The sequence below is a fragment of the Hirundo rustica genome, unplaced genomic scaffold, assembly GCF_015227805.2.
Source record: "Hirundo rustica isolate bHirRus1 unplaced genomic scaffold, bHirRus1.pri.v3 scaffold_135_arrow_ctg1, whole genome shotgun sequence".
NCBI classification, from domain to species: domain Eukaryota; kingdom Metazoa; phylum Chordata; class Aves; order Passeriformes; family Hirundinidae; genus Hirundo; species Hirundo rustica.
The window spans coordinates 29,425-41,067 of NW_026690221.1; the positions used below are offsets into that span (position 1 = coordinate 29,425).

The 11,643-nt window shown below is 56.0% G+C and overlaps 1 protein-coding gene across 1 annotated transcript; it reads left to right on the plus strand.

The window, feature by feature from the left end:
* Nucleotides 1-10,577, plus strand: LOC120747654 (serine/threonine-protein kinase pim-1-like). Its single transcript, XM_040053678.1, has 7 exons — nt 1-92; nt 8,071-8,317; nt 8,413-8,463; nt 8,668-9,034; nt 9,681-9,860; nt 10,117-10,266; nt 10,501-10,577. Exons 1-6 carry the CDS (start codon nt 1-3, stop codon nt 10,221-10,223), a joined length of 1,044 nt encoding a protein of 347 aa, XP_039909612.1. The 3' UTR covers nt 10,224-10,266; nt 10,501-10,577.
* Nucleotides 10,578-11,643: the final 1,066 nt, after the last annotated feature.

The following is an 11,643-nucleotide window of genomic DNA, read 5'->3' on the forward strand; positions in this document are numbered from 1 at the left end:
ATGACGGGAGTTAGAGGCAAAAAGAAAAGATGGCGCCGACACCCGGCACCGCCCCTGAAGCCCCGATCTCCAGCGGTGATTAACTGCAAGCGGTGATAGGCAGGAGCCTCCGCAAATAGGTGAAGGCGGGAACAGCCCATTCCACCCTCCAGTCCCTTCCAGCAGAGCCGAGTTCATTCCCAGTACAGCCCAGTACAACCGCAGTGCCCCCCCCTGTCCTGCCCACTAAAGCCCAGTTCATCCCCAGTACAGCCCAGTATACCCCCAGTGCCCTTCTGGGCCCTCCCAGTACACCTGAGTTCATTCCCATTTCCTTCCAGTTCCACTTGGTGATATCCACAGTATGTCCAAGTGTCCCCCAGTCTTCCCCACAGTGTTCCCAGCTTCCCTAGTTTGTCCCAGTATGCCCCAGTATCACTCACAGTATATCCAGTTTGCCCCACTATCTCCCAGTATCACTCCCAGTATGTCCCAGTATGTCTCAGTGTACCCCCACAGTCCATCCCAGTCTGACCAGATTCCCCCTCGGCATTCCCTGTGCTCCCAGTGTGTCCCAGTCCTCCCCAGTATCACTCCCAGTATGTCCCAGTGTCTCCCACAGCGTTCCCAGTGTGTCCCAGTATGTCCCAGTCCTCCCCAGTGTTTCCAAGGAAACTTGAACTGCTCACGGTTGCTGTGGCACCCAAACCCAGCAGTGGGGTCAGGGCAGTGTCCATGGCCACAGCCCCTTGCAGACCTCCTGAGGAGCGACCCTGGATCAATATCAATCACAGAATGCTGCAATCACCTCTGCTCCAAAGAGAAAAGTAATAAAACACACCCTTTATAACAGGAATGTGTATTTCTTAGAAGCTCTTTGAAATCTTCCTCCATAACTGTTGTAGAAAACAATCCTAATGAACTGCACCAGACCAGAGGGAAATCAAGGCACAGCATGGTTTGTCAGGACTTGCTTGATCCTAGTGAGCCCTGTGGTGCATTTGGTGCTGAGCCCTCAGGGCTTGAGAGGAGATTGCACAAACCTTTCCAGCAGTCCAAGTCACAGGGAAAACCCGAAGTGTCTCACAGCATTCATGGGTCCCACTGAGGTCCATCCCCAACACAGGCTCCTCATGGACTCCTTGGAGGAGAGAACTGGAGGCCATGATTGCCCAAAAACCTCTCAGAGACTCAGTGTGGAAAAGAAAACCCAAAGTACCTTAAAAACCTTGAGTATCTCAGAGCATGAATGAGCCCCACTGAGTGTCAATACAAAGCCTCTCTAGGGACTCATTAAATATTGGATAATTGGAGGCCATGACTGCATAAACCTCTCAGGGATTCAGTGTCAAAAAGTAGTACTTTAATGACTCTTGAGTACTTTGAGGCATTAATGAGCTCCACTGAGTGTTGTTACTGACAAAACAACTCAAGGGACTAATTACAGCAGATCATTGGAGGCCATGATTGCACAAACCCCTCAGAGACTCCCAGGCCAAAGCAAAACCCAAAGTCCTTTGGAAAACCTGCAGTCCCTGGGAGCATTAAGGAGCCCCCCAGGGCCATTCCTGCCCAAGGCTCCCCAGGGACTGGTCCCAGCAGATCCCTGAGGCCACTGGGATGTGGGGGGATGCTGAGGGCAGGACAAGGGGCTGACAGTGCCCAGCCTTGCTGGGGCTGTGCCAGGAGGCCCCAGGGCCTCAGGACAAGGTGTCTCCTCACAGCCCTTGGTGGCACAGACCCTGCAGTGCCCCAGGGCACCAAGACTTGGCTTCTCCTGGGCACTGCCAGCCCTGCCAGGGCCCTTGGCCATGTCCAGCACAGCTTGTCCTGCGCTGTCCCACAGCTGCTGCTGTGTCCCTGCAGGCTGCACACTCCCATCTCGCTGCCCCCTGGCTCTGCCCTGCATTTCCCTTTCTCTTCTCCCTCATATCCTGGGATGGAACGTGGGAGAATGGGTCAAAGCTGTACCAGGGATGGTTTAGACTGCACAGGAGAAAGTGTTTCTTTCCTGAGAGGGTGCTCAAACACTGCACAGGCTCCCTGGAGAGGTGGTTGATGCCCCAAGGCTGTCAGTGTTTAAGAGACATTTGGACAGTGCCCTTAATGACTGCTTTCACTTTTGGTCAGTCCTGGAGGGGTCGGGCACTTGGACCAGACCATCATTCTGCTCTGAACTGCAGATCATTCCCAACGGGACTATCCTGGTCTGGTCTATCCCATTCCATAGTCATACCTGTACATGGATCCCTGCAGCAGCTGTGCTCAGACACTCTGCCAACAACATTCTCCTTGGTTCTGCAGTGTCACAAGGATCCATGATCCATGAGGTTCTGTAGTGTCACCATGGTCTCTTTGGTTCCACAAGGCCTTGCTGTGCCACAATGGCCCCTTGGTTCCATGAGGTTCTGTGCTGTCAACAGGAATCTCCTTGGTTCCGCAGTGTCATAATGGACCCTTGGTTCCATGAGGTGCCTGGCCTCCCACAGCCTCTCAGAGACCCTTTTCCCCCTCACAATCCCTCACAGCCCTTCACAGCCCCTCACAGCCCCAGGCACGGGGCTCCTCCCAAAGGAGAAGGGGTCGGGCCCTGCTTGTTCTCCTTTGATTTCGGTCCCTTCACAGCCATGAGTAAAGAAAGGCTGAAATGGAGCCTTTCCCCAGCGTTTCCCTCGGGGTTCATTGCGGCTGAAGCTGTGTGCTGGCGCTGGCCCCAGCGCCAACATCCCTGCAGCCGCCCAGGCCTTTGCTGTCCCCCCGTGTCCATTCCCTGTCCCCGAGTCCCGCCCGGCTCTGGCAGCAGCAGGAGCCGCAGCGCAGCGGGCGCCGGCCCGGCCCAGCCGGGGCTCCCGGGCAGGAGCAGCAGCAGCGCCGGCCCCTTCCCACCTGCTCCTGCCTCGGCTTCCCAGGGATTTTCCAGCTGAATTTCTGGAGTAGAGCAACAATCACCCACAAACAGCCCTGATTCCTCCGGGCCTGGCTGTGCTGCCCTGAGCCAGCCTTCAGAGAAAGAAAGGATCGGGTTCCAGCGCTGTTTTCAGCACTGTTTTACTCACCCTGAGGTGACAGCAGGAGGCTGCTGCTGCTGCCTTTCCCTTGGGAATTGTAGATCATGGCTGCTCTTGCCCCTCTTCTGCTTGCCACTTGAATTTTATCCATAAAACTGCAATTGCCTCTTTCGATTGGTGCCATTTAGAGTGCCTTTGTGACAGGGAACTCTGGCATCATGAGTAGCAGATCTCCAAATGTTCACAGGTCCCTGAGCTCAAAGCTGAGGAGAGTTAAAGCCACACAGGCCACATTTGCAGTGCTCAAACACAGCCCTGATGCTTGTGCTGCTGAAATAGAATCAATTGACAGAGGCCATCAGAAATTGCCTCTGGAGAGTCAAATAAACTGAAAAAATCCACCAGAAGAAAAAAAAAGAATGAGAACTTCTCAACTCGCTTCATCATTTCTTCCGAGCAGCAGCACAAAGTGGAGATGCCCAGAGGTATTTCCAGGTGCTGCTGATCCCAGTTGGAGCCCAGCCTGCTGCCCAGTCCCAGCAGAACCTGAGCCCAGCCCAGGGAGCTCCCGCAGTGTCGGGAGCTCAGCGCACGCGGGGCCAGGCCCAGAGCCCCGGGCACGGCCGCCGATTGCGGGGCAGCGGCACAGGCGGAATGTCCTGCGGCCCAAACCTCCTGCTCCTGACACACAGCGCCCATCGTTCTCCCCCTCCTCCTCCTCCTCTCCCAGCACAGCACAAATTCCAGCTCGGAGGAGGTTTCCCAAGACAGGGCTCAGGCTCCTGTTTCAGCCTGAGTGTCCCTGCAGAGGAACAGGGCATCTTTCAGGCAGTTCCACAAGCTCAGGATTCTCATTTCATGGGAAATCTGAGATGCAAATGCCCTTGTTAGGAATGACAAAAGAGAGGGAATGGATTGGAAATGATTTGGACAAAATGACCCTTCTTATGGGCCAAGTTCACAAAGTCATTCCCTCCATTTCGCCTTTTCAGATTCTTTCTGTCATCTACTCGCAGAGGCTTGTTCTGCTGCTTCCAATGAACTGATTGTACTCTTGATTTGTATCAGTGCATCAGATGTAGAAACATCTAAACTGAACACAGAAACAAATTCCCTCTGTCAGCACATTTTCACATTCTGGATCACTTTCGAAATGTCCATGGTGTTGTTGAAATGATTATCACACAACCCTCAACTTCTGGCTGCAGGTTCTGGAGATTCCTTCTCTGCATTCAGCCAGGCTTGTACTCCCTAACAATTCACAGAATCATGGAATCACTATGTTGGAAGAGATCTTCAAGATCATCGAGCCCAACCCATGCCCAAACACCTCAACAAAACCATGGCACTGAGTGTAACATCCAAACTTTTTTCAAACACCTGCAGGGATGGTGCTGCCACCACCTCTCTGGGCAGATCATTCCAATATTTTATCACACCTTCTTTTTCCTAATATCCAACCTGTATTTCGCTTGACACAGCTTCAGACTGTGTCCTCTCATTTTGTCAGTTGCTGCCTGGAGAAAGAGACCACCCCCAGCTGACTACAACCACCCTTCAGGAAGTTGTAGAGAGTGATAAGGTCACCTCTGGGTCTCCTTTTCTCCAGGACAAACAAGCCCAGCTCCCTCAGCCACTCCTCACAGGACCTGTGTTCCAAGTCCCTCACCAGCCTTGTTGCCCTCCTCTGGATGCACTCAAGCATCTCAACGTCCTTCCTAAACTGAGGGGCCCAGAACTGGACACAGCACTCCAGGTGTGGCCTCACCAGTGCCGAGTACAGGGGAAGAATGACCTCCCTGCTCCTGCTGGCCACACCATTCCTGATCCAGGCCAGGTGCCATTGGTTTTCTTGGCCACCTGGGCACACTGCTGGCTCATGTCCAGCCTGCTGTCCATCAGTGGAACAGGTCCCTTTCTGCTGGGGCACTGTCCAGCCACACCGTCCCCAGCCTAGAGCGCTGCAGGGGGTATTGTGCCCAAAATGCTGAACTCAGCACTTAGACTTATTAAACCTCATCTTATTGGACTCTGCCCACCCATCCAACTGTTCCAGGTCTCTCTGCAGAGCCCTCCTACCTTCTAACAGATCTACACATGCTCCCAGCTTCGTGTCATCTGCAAATTTGCTAATAAAAAACTCATTACCTCATCCATGTCGTCAAAAAAAATCCTGAACAGAGCTGGCCCCAGCACAGACCCCTGAGGAACACCACTGGTGACTGGCTGCCAGCTGCATGCAGCACCGTTCCCCAGCACTCTCTGGGCCCGGCCATGCAGACAGTTCTTAACCCAGCAAAGAGTGCTCCTGTCCAAGCCGTGGGCTGCCAGCTTTTCCAGGAGTGTGCTGTGGGAGACAGTGTCAAAGGCCTTGCTGAAGTCCAAATACACAACATCCACAGCATTCCCACATCCACCAGGTGGGTCACCTGGTCATAAAAGGAGAGCAGGCTGGTCAAACATGACCTACCCCTCCTAAACCCATGCTGGCTGGGTCTGATACCCTGGCCATCCTGCAGGTGCTGTGTGATGACACTCAATATAAACTGCTCCATGACCTTACCGGGTACTGAGGTCAGGCTGACTGGCCTCTAATTACCAGGATCCTCCTTCCCACCCTTCTTCTGAATGGTGTCACATTGGCCAGCTTCCTGTCACCTGGAACCTCAGCAGTGAGCCAGGAATGTTGGTAAATGATGGAGAGCGGCTTTGCAGGCTCATCTGCCAGCTCCCTCATCACCTTGGGATGGATCCCATCTGGGCCCATAGATTTATGAACATCTAAGCATCTCAGCAGTTCTCTGACTGCCTCCTCCTGGATAACAGGGGGACCATTCTGCTCCCTGACACCATCTACCAGCCCAGGAGGGCAGTTGTTCTGAGGACAAGCTGTCTTCCCACTAAAGACTGAGGAAAAGAAGGCATCAAGCACTTCTGCCTTCTCCTCATCTGCAGCTACTGAGTTCCCTCGCACATCCAGCAGAGAACAAAGGTTGGTCTTACCCTTCCTTTTGCTGTTAATATATTTTTAAAAACATTTTTTTATTATCCTTTACAAAAGTTGCCAAAATAAGTTTGAACTGAGCTTTGGCCACCCTACTGTTTTTCCTACATGCCCTAGCAACTCTCTTAAATACCTCCTGAGAGACCTGACCCTCCTTCCAAAGATGATAAGTCCTCTTTTTATTCCTAAGATCTTTCAAAACTAGTTGCCCATCCAGGATGGACGTTTGCCTCGTCAGCTCATCTTTCAGCACACAGTCTGTTCCTCTGCCCTCAAGATCTCTGCTTTGAAGCATGCCCACCCTTCCTGGACTTCATTGTTTCTAAAGGCTGTTTCCCAAGGAACTCTCTGAATAAGTCTCCTAAATAGGCCAAAGTCTGCCCTCTTGAAGTTTAGTGTAAAAGTCTTATTGATCTTCCTCCTGATTTCACCAAATATCGGGAACTCTCTCATTTCTTGATCACTCTGTCCCAAGCATCCTCCAACCACCACATCTCCCACCTGTCCTTCTCTATTTGCAAACAACAGGTCTAACATAGTCCATCCCCTGGTGGGCTCACACCAGCTGTGTCAACAGGTTGTTCTCCATACACTCCAAAACCTTCCTGCACTGCCTCTTTTCTGCTGTATGGAGATCCCAGCAGATGTCTGGCAGGTTAAAGTCACCTACAAGAACAGGGGCTGGTGATCCTGAAACATTCTCCAGCTGCTTATAGAATAAGTTGTCCAGCTCTTCTTCTTCCTGCTTGGGTGGACGATAACAGACTCCCAGCAGGTATCACCAGTACCCTGTCCTGTTTTCTTAGGGGAGAACAGTAACAATGGAAACCTTACCAATGGCACAACTCCACAGCCCACAAGGAAAAGAAAGAACAAGTTGTCAGGTTTATTAAATATTTGTCCTGCTTTGCTGCAAGACTCCTGCTGCATGCACAGTGTGGAAAGCCAAGGGAAGCTGCAGTTGGTGGCACATCTTGTGACAGAAGCTGCACCTCATTCTCCAGGAAAGTTTCTTGGAAAGAGCAGACAGGAGAAAGGTTCTGGGAAAATGGAAACAGCTTCTAAGAAATGAAATGAAAATGGAAAGAAACAATCCAGGATGTGTTTCCCCAATTTTTTTCAATGCTCCCCTTTTCCATCTTGCACTACTTCTCCATCCCCTTAATTCCAAATGGATCTCACCTTGAAGATCCATGACTTGACAAGTTTTAGACACTGTAAAATGCCATGAGCTACATCCAGTATGCCTTCCCCTGTTTTTCTTGGAAAGCAATGCTGGAGACACAAGGCAGTGCTTGGGTCAGGTACAAATTCTGCATTCAGGGAATGTGCTCTGACAGTGTCTGACCCTCAGCAGGGACAATGCCCAGCATCAGCCAAGGGGATTCCTGTGCCACCGTGCAGGAGTCAAGACTCTGGGTCTTGGCTCAACACTGCAAAGTTCCCGTGTCTGGACAGGCTCAGGGGCTGCCCCTGGGGAGCGCGGGGCTCGGTGCGGGGCTGAGCGGGCAACGGACAAACGGACACTGGGAAAAACGGCCCCGGGGCTTCAGTTGCAGCAGCAGCAGCAGCAGCAGCAGCAGCGGCAGCAGCAGCGGCGGCCTAAGCCAAAAAGGAGATTTTGTCTACCCCGTCCTGCTTCTTCCCTCCGTCTCCCTCACTCCCGCACACTCTCCCGCAGTCCCGCACCCTCTCCCGGTCTCCCTTTCCCGGTGTCCCCCTCCTCTCCCAGTCTCCCTCTCCCCTGCCGGGCCGGGCCATGCCCCCAGCCCATCCCCGGCCCCGGACGGGGCTGCCCCGTCCCCGCCCCCGGGCGTCCCGCCGCGGTCTCCCCTCCGCCCGGCTCTGGCCGTACTGGCGGTGGCGATGCTGGGCGGGCATCAGTGCCTGGAGCCAAGGGGGCATCGCTGCCCTTTGCCTGCACCTGAGCCATGCTCGGCCCCGGCCCCGGCCCCGGCCCCGGCCCCGGCCCCGGCCCCGGCCCCGGCTCCTCCCGGGCCCCGCAGAGGACACACACGGCGCAGCCGCTCCCGCCGCCTCCGCTGCGGCTTCCCCGGCCCGAGCTCCGCCGCTCGGCAGCGCGGCCGCCGGCCCCGAGCCGCCGCTGTCCCGTCCCAAGGAGCGAACGCCTGGGGATGCCCGGCCCGGGGCGGTTGAGGGGCGCTCGGGGGCCGTTCCTGGCCCCGGGCCGAGCGCTGACAGCCGCGTCTCGCCGGCAGGGAAGGCGCAGCACGGCCTCAAGGAGCAGTACCGAGTGGGGTCGCTCCTGGGGCGCGGCGGCTTCGGCAGCGTCTTCGCGGCGACGCGGCTCTCGGACGGCGCCCCGGTGAGCGGCGGGGCCGGCGGCGGGCGCAGGAGATGGAGGATGGGGCTGGGCAGGGCGGGTGCTGAGCTCATCCCGCTGCTCCCCTTGGTTTGCAGGTGGCCATCAAAAGGGTGCCACGGAACCGCGTCCGGCACTGGGACCAGCTGGTGAGTGAGCGGGGCCAGCGGGAGAAGCCGGGGCGTGCTGGGCGGGGATGAGCCGAGCCCCGGCAGGGTGGAAGCCCCAAGGATGCCTGGAGGGAGAGCGGGCGTGGGGCCAGCGCAGGGTGCAGAGCATCCCGGGCTGGGTGAGGGCTTCCCCAGCCCTGGCACGGCATCAGCCCCACTGACGGCATCGTGCTCCTCCCGCAGCCCGACGGCACCAGCGCACCACTGGAGATCGTGCTGCTGCACAAGGTCTCCACTGGCTTCCCTGGTGTCGCCCAGCTGCTGGAGTGGCTTGAGCTCCCCAACGACATCATCATGGTGCTGGAGCGCCCGGAACGATGTCAGGACCTCTGGCATTTCATTCGGGCACGGGGGTTCCTGTCAGAGGAGGTGGCGCGGGAGCTGTTCCGCCAGGTGCTGGAGGCCGTGCAGCACTGCACCAGCTGCGGGGTCCTGCACAGGGACATCAAACCAGGAAACATCCTGGTTGACCTGGCCACCGGGCAGGCCAAATTGATCGACTTCGGCTGTGGCACCTACCTGCAAGACACGGCCTACACTCACTTTGCAGGTGAGCACATGCAGGGGTGTGCTCCCAGTTCTGGACATCTCCTGGCCCAACATCTCATGACCCAACCTGGGTGTGGCAGCAGGGATTCTCCCTTTTGCTGCCAGTCATGGCACTGAGTCTTCAGCCAAGTTGCTTTTGAGCAGGGGCAGGTGGGGGTCAGCTTCCAGCCGTGCTGGCAGCCTTTTCCAGCCACTCTGGCCAGGACTGGGGCTGGGACTGGGGCAGCCAGCCTGACAGAAACACCCGTGTGTGGGGGTGGCAGAGAGGGGTGGAGCCAGAACCTGTGCAGCAGCCAGTTTGGTGTGCAGGTGAGAAAGGGCTTGGACTGCTCCACTCGCCTGGTTTGCCTTGGCTTCAGAATGTTTTTGGGGCAATGCAGGCAGGGAGGATGAAGGCATGGTTTTTCCCCAGCACTGAATGGGATGTTCCTTGTCATGGTTGGGCATTGCCAGAACTTACACTGCCCTCTTCCAACACCAGTGGCTTCTTTTCTAACCCCAGGGTTGTACACAAGTCCCAGGTGCTGGCGAGAGGGCAGCGGGTCACACCACGTGCCACTGGGGCAGCCTCCGCATGCCCAGGGATGCTGGGGCCAGGCTCTGGGAGCAGCAGCATCCCCCTGATGAGCTCCATCTGTATTCCATAGGAACACCGTCATACAGTCCCCCGGAATGGACCCACTTTGGCTGGTACTATGGCAAGCCAGCTACCATCTGGTCCCTGGGCATCCTGCTGCACCAGATGGTCTGCGGGGAGCACCCTTTCAGGAAGGGCCAGAACATCAGCTGGGACCATCAGCTCTTGCTGCCAGAACGGCTCTCTCAAGGTGGATCCTCATCTCTGGGCACGGGGGCAATACCAGTGCTGGGAGACAGCAGCGGGCTCGTGAGCATCCTGCTCTGGCAGCTGCTGAGGAGGTGGCACATGTCCTGCTCTCCTGCTCTCCTCCAAAACAGAGAATTGATGGGAAAGTTTAGGCCCAGCTCTGAGCACATCCAGCATGGCCTGGGCATGGGAATAGTGGGGCAAAGCAGACAGGAGCCTTCTCCAACTGACCGGCGGTTTCTGGTTTCTCTCCCCAGAGTGCCAAGATCTGATCAGGAGGTGTTTAACCATGCTAGACGTGGACAGGCCTTCATTAGAAGACATCTTCTGTGATCCTTGGATGCAGGATATTCATCTGCCATAGAAGAAGGGAGAGAGCCACAGGCACCCTTTGATGCAGGGCCCTGGTAAGTTACAGCTGCACACATGCCTTGGCAATCAGAAGCAAAGAAACCCAGACATTTTTTCTGCTGCCTGTGTCACTGCACAGGGATCATCAGATGGGAACACACAGCCCTTGTGCTGGAGCTGAGCGTGTCTGCCCAGCACTGGTGGCTGCCATCCCAGCTGGTTTGGCTTGTCCTGGTTCACTGACAGCTGGGGCCCTGGGCAGAACACTGACAGCCTGGTCTCACCCCCAGGGCAAGGAGAAGGAGCCCCTGGAGGAGCTGTACCAGGTGGGGCTGCTGCTGCTGGAGACAGCGAGGATGACATCAAGGATGACAAGCTCTTCCTCGACCTGGCCAGCACAAAGCTGAAGTTGATGGACTTTGATTCTGCCACCTTCTTCAAAGCCAGGCTCCACAGTGAATTTGCAGATGAGTCCACATGCAGGGGGATGCTCCCAGATTTGGGCATTGCACAGCCTGGCCAGGAACCAAAGGTTCCCCCTTTGCTGGGGCTGATGCAACTGATTCTTCAGTGGGCTGCCAGGCTGATTTTTGTCAGGGCTGGGGCCATGGGCTGGGGTGGTTACAAAATGGGAGTTGGCTCCTGGCCCTGCCAACAGCCCCCACCACCCACCGTGCCCTGGGCTGGGGCTGGGGCAGCCAGCCTGACACAAACAAACCCCCATGGCAGGAGCAGAGGTGGGACTCCAGCACCTGTGCCCCTGTGCTTTGCTTTGCAGTCAAGGAAGGGCTTGGGCTGCTTCACTCCCCTTGTTTGCTTTGGGATCACCATCACTTTTGGGGGGCAGTGCAGGGGGGAAGGGAGAAAGCATGGGCTTCCCTCACCTGTGGGTGGGTTTTTCCCTAGCATGCAGGGGTTGGGCCTTCCTCAAGCTGTGACTGACATAAGATCTTTTATTTTTTCCCTTGTTTTTCCTTTTTGTCTGTAATCTATTTTCCTTAATTTGTTGTTTGTTTTTCTAAAGGAAGCCTTCCAGGCAGTGTCCAGTCTGGATGGGGAAGTGCTTGGGACCAGCTGTGGCATGGATGGGCCGTGCCCTTGGAGAAGGCTGAGGACATCCTTTGGGAGCAGCTTTTCTTCCAGCGGCGGATGGCGTGAGGTGGGTCCCCATCTTCTTGGCATGGGTGGGATAAGAGCTTTTGGGAGATGGCAGCGAGCACAGGAGCATCCTGCTCTGGGCAGCTGCTGAGGAGGTGGATGTGCCATGGCTGGCTGCAGGCTGGGCACATGTCCTGCCCTCCTGCTCTGCTGCCAAAGGCAGCAATGATGGGCAGCTTTGGGCACCGCTCTGAGCACGGCCAGCATGGCCTGGGCACCGCGGGCAGCTGGGACAAGGGCACAGGAGCCTTCAGCTGATGGGCGGTTTCTGCTTT

Coding starts and splice junctions, on each gene's coding strand:
- LOC120747654 (XM_040053678.1), top strand. CDS start 1: ATGACGGGAGTTAGAGGCAAAAAGAAAAGATGGCGCCGACACCCGGCA. Junction 8,318..8,412: donor GGCTCTCGGACGGCGCCCCG/GTGAGCGGCGGG, acceptor CTTGGTTTGCAG/GTGGCCATCAAAAGGGTGCC. Junction 9,861..10,116: donor GCCAGAACGGCTCTCTCAAG/GTGGATCCTCAT, acceptor TTCTCTCCCCAG/AGTGCCAAGATCTGATCAGG.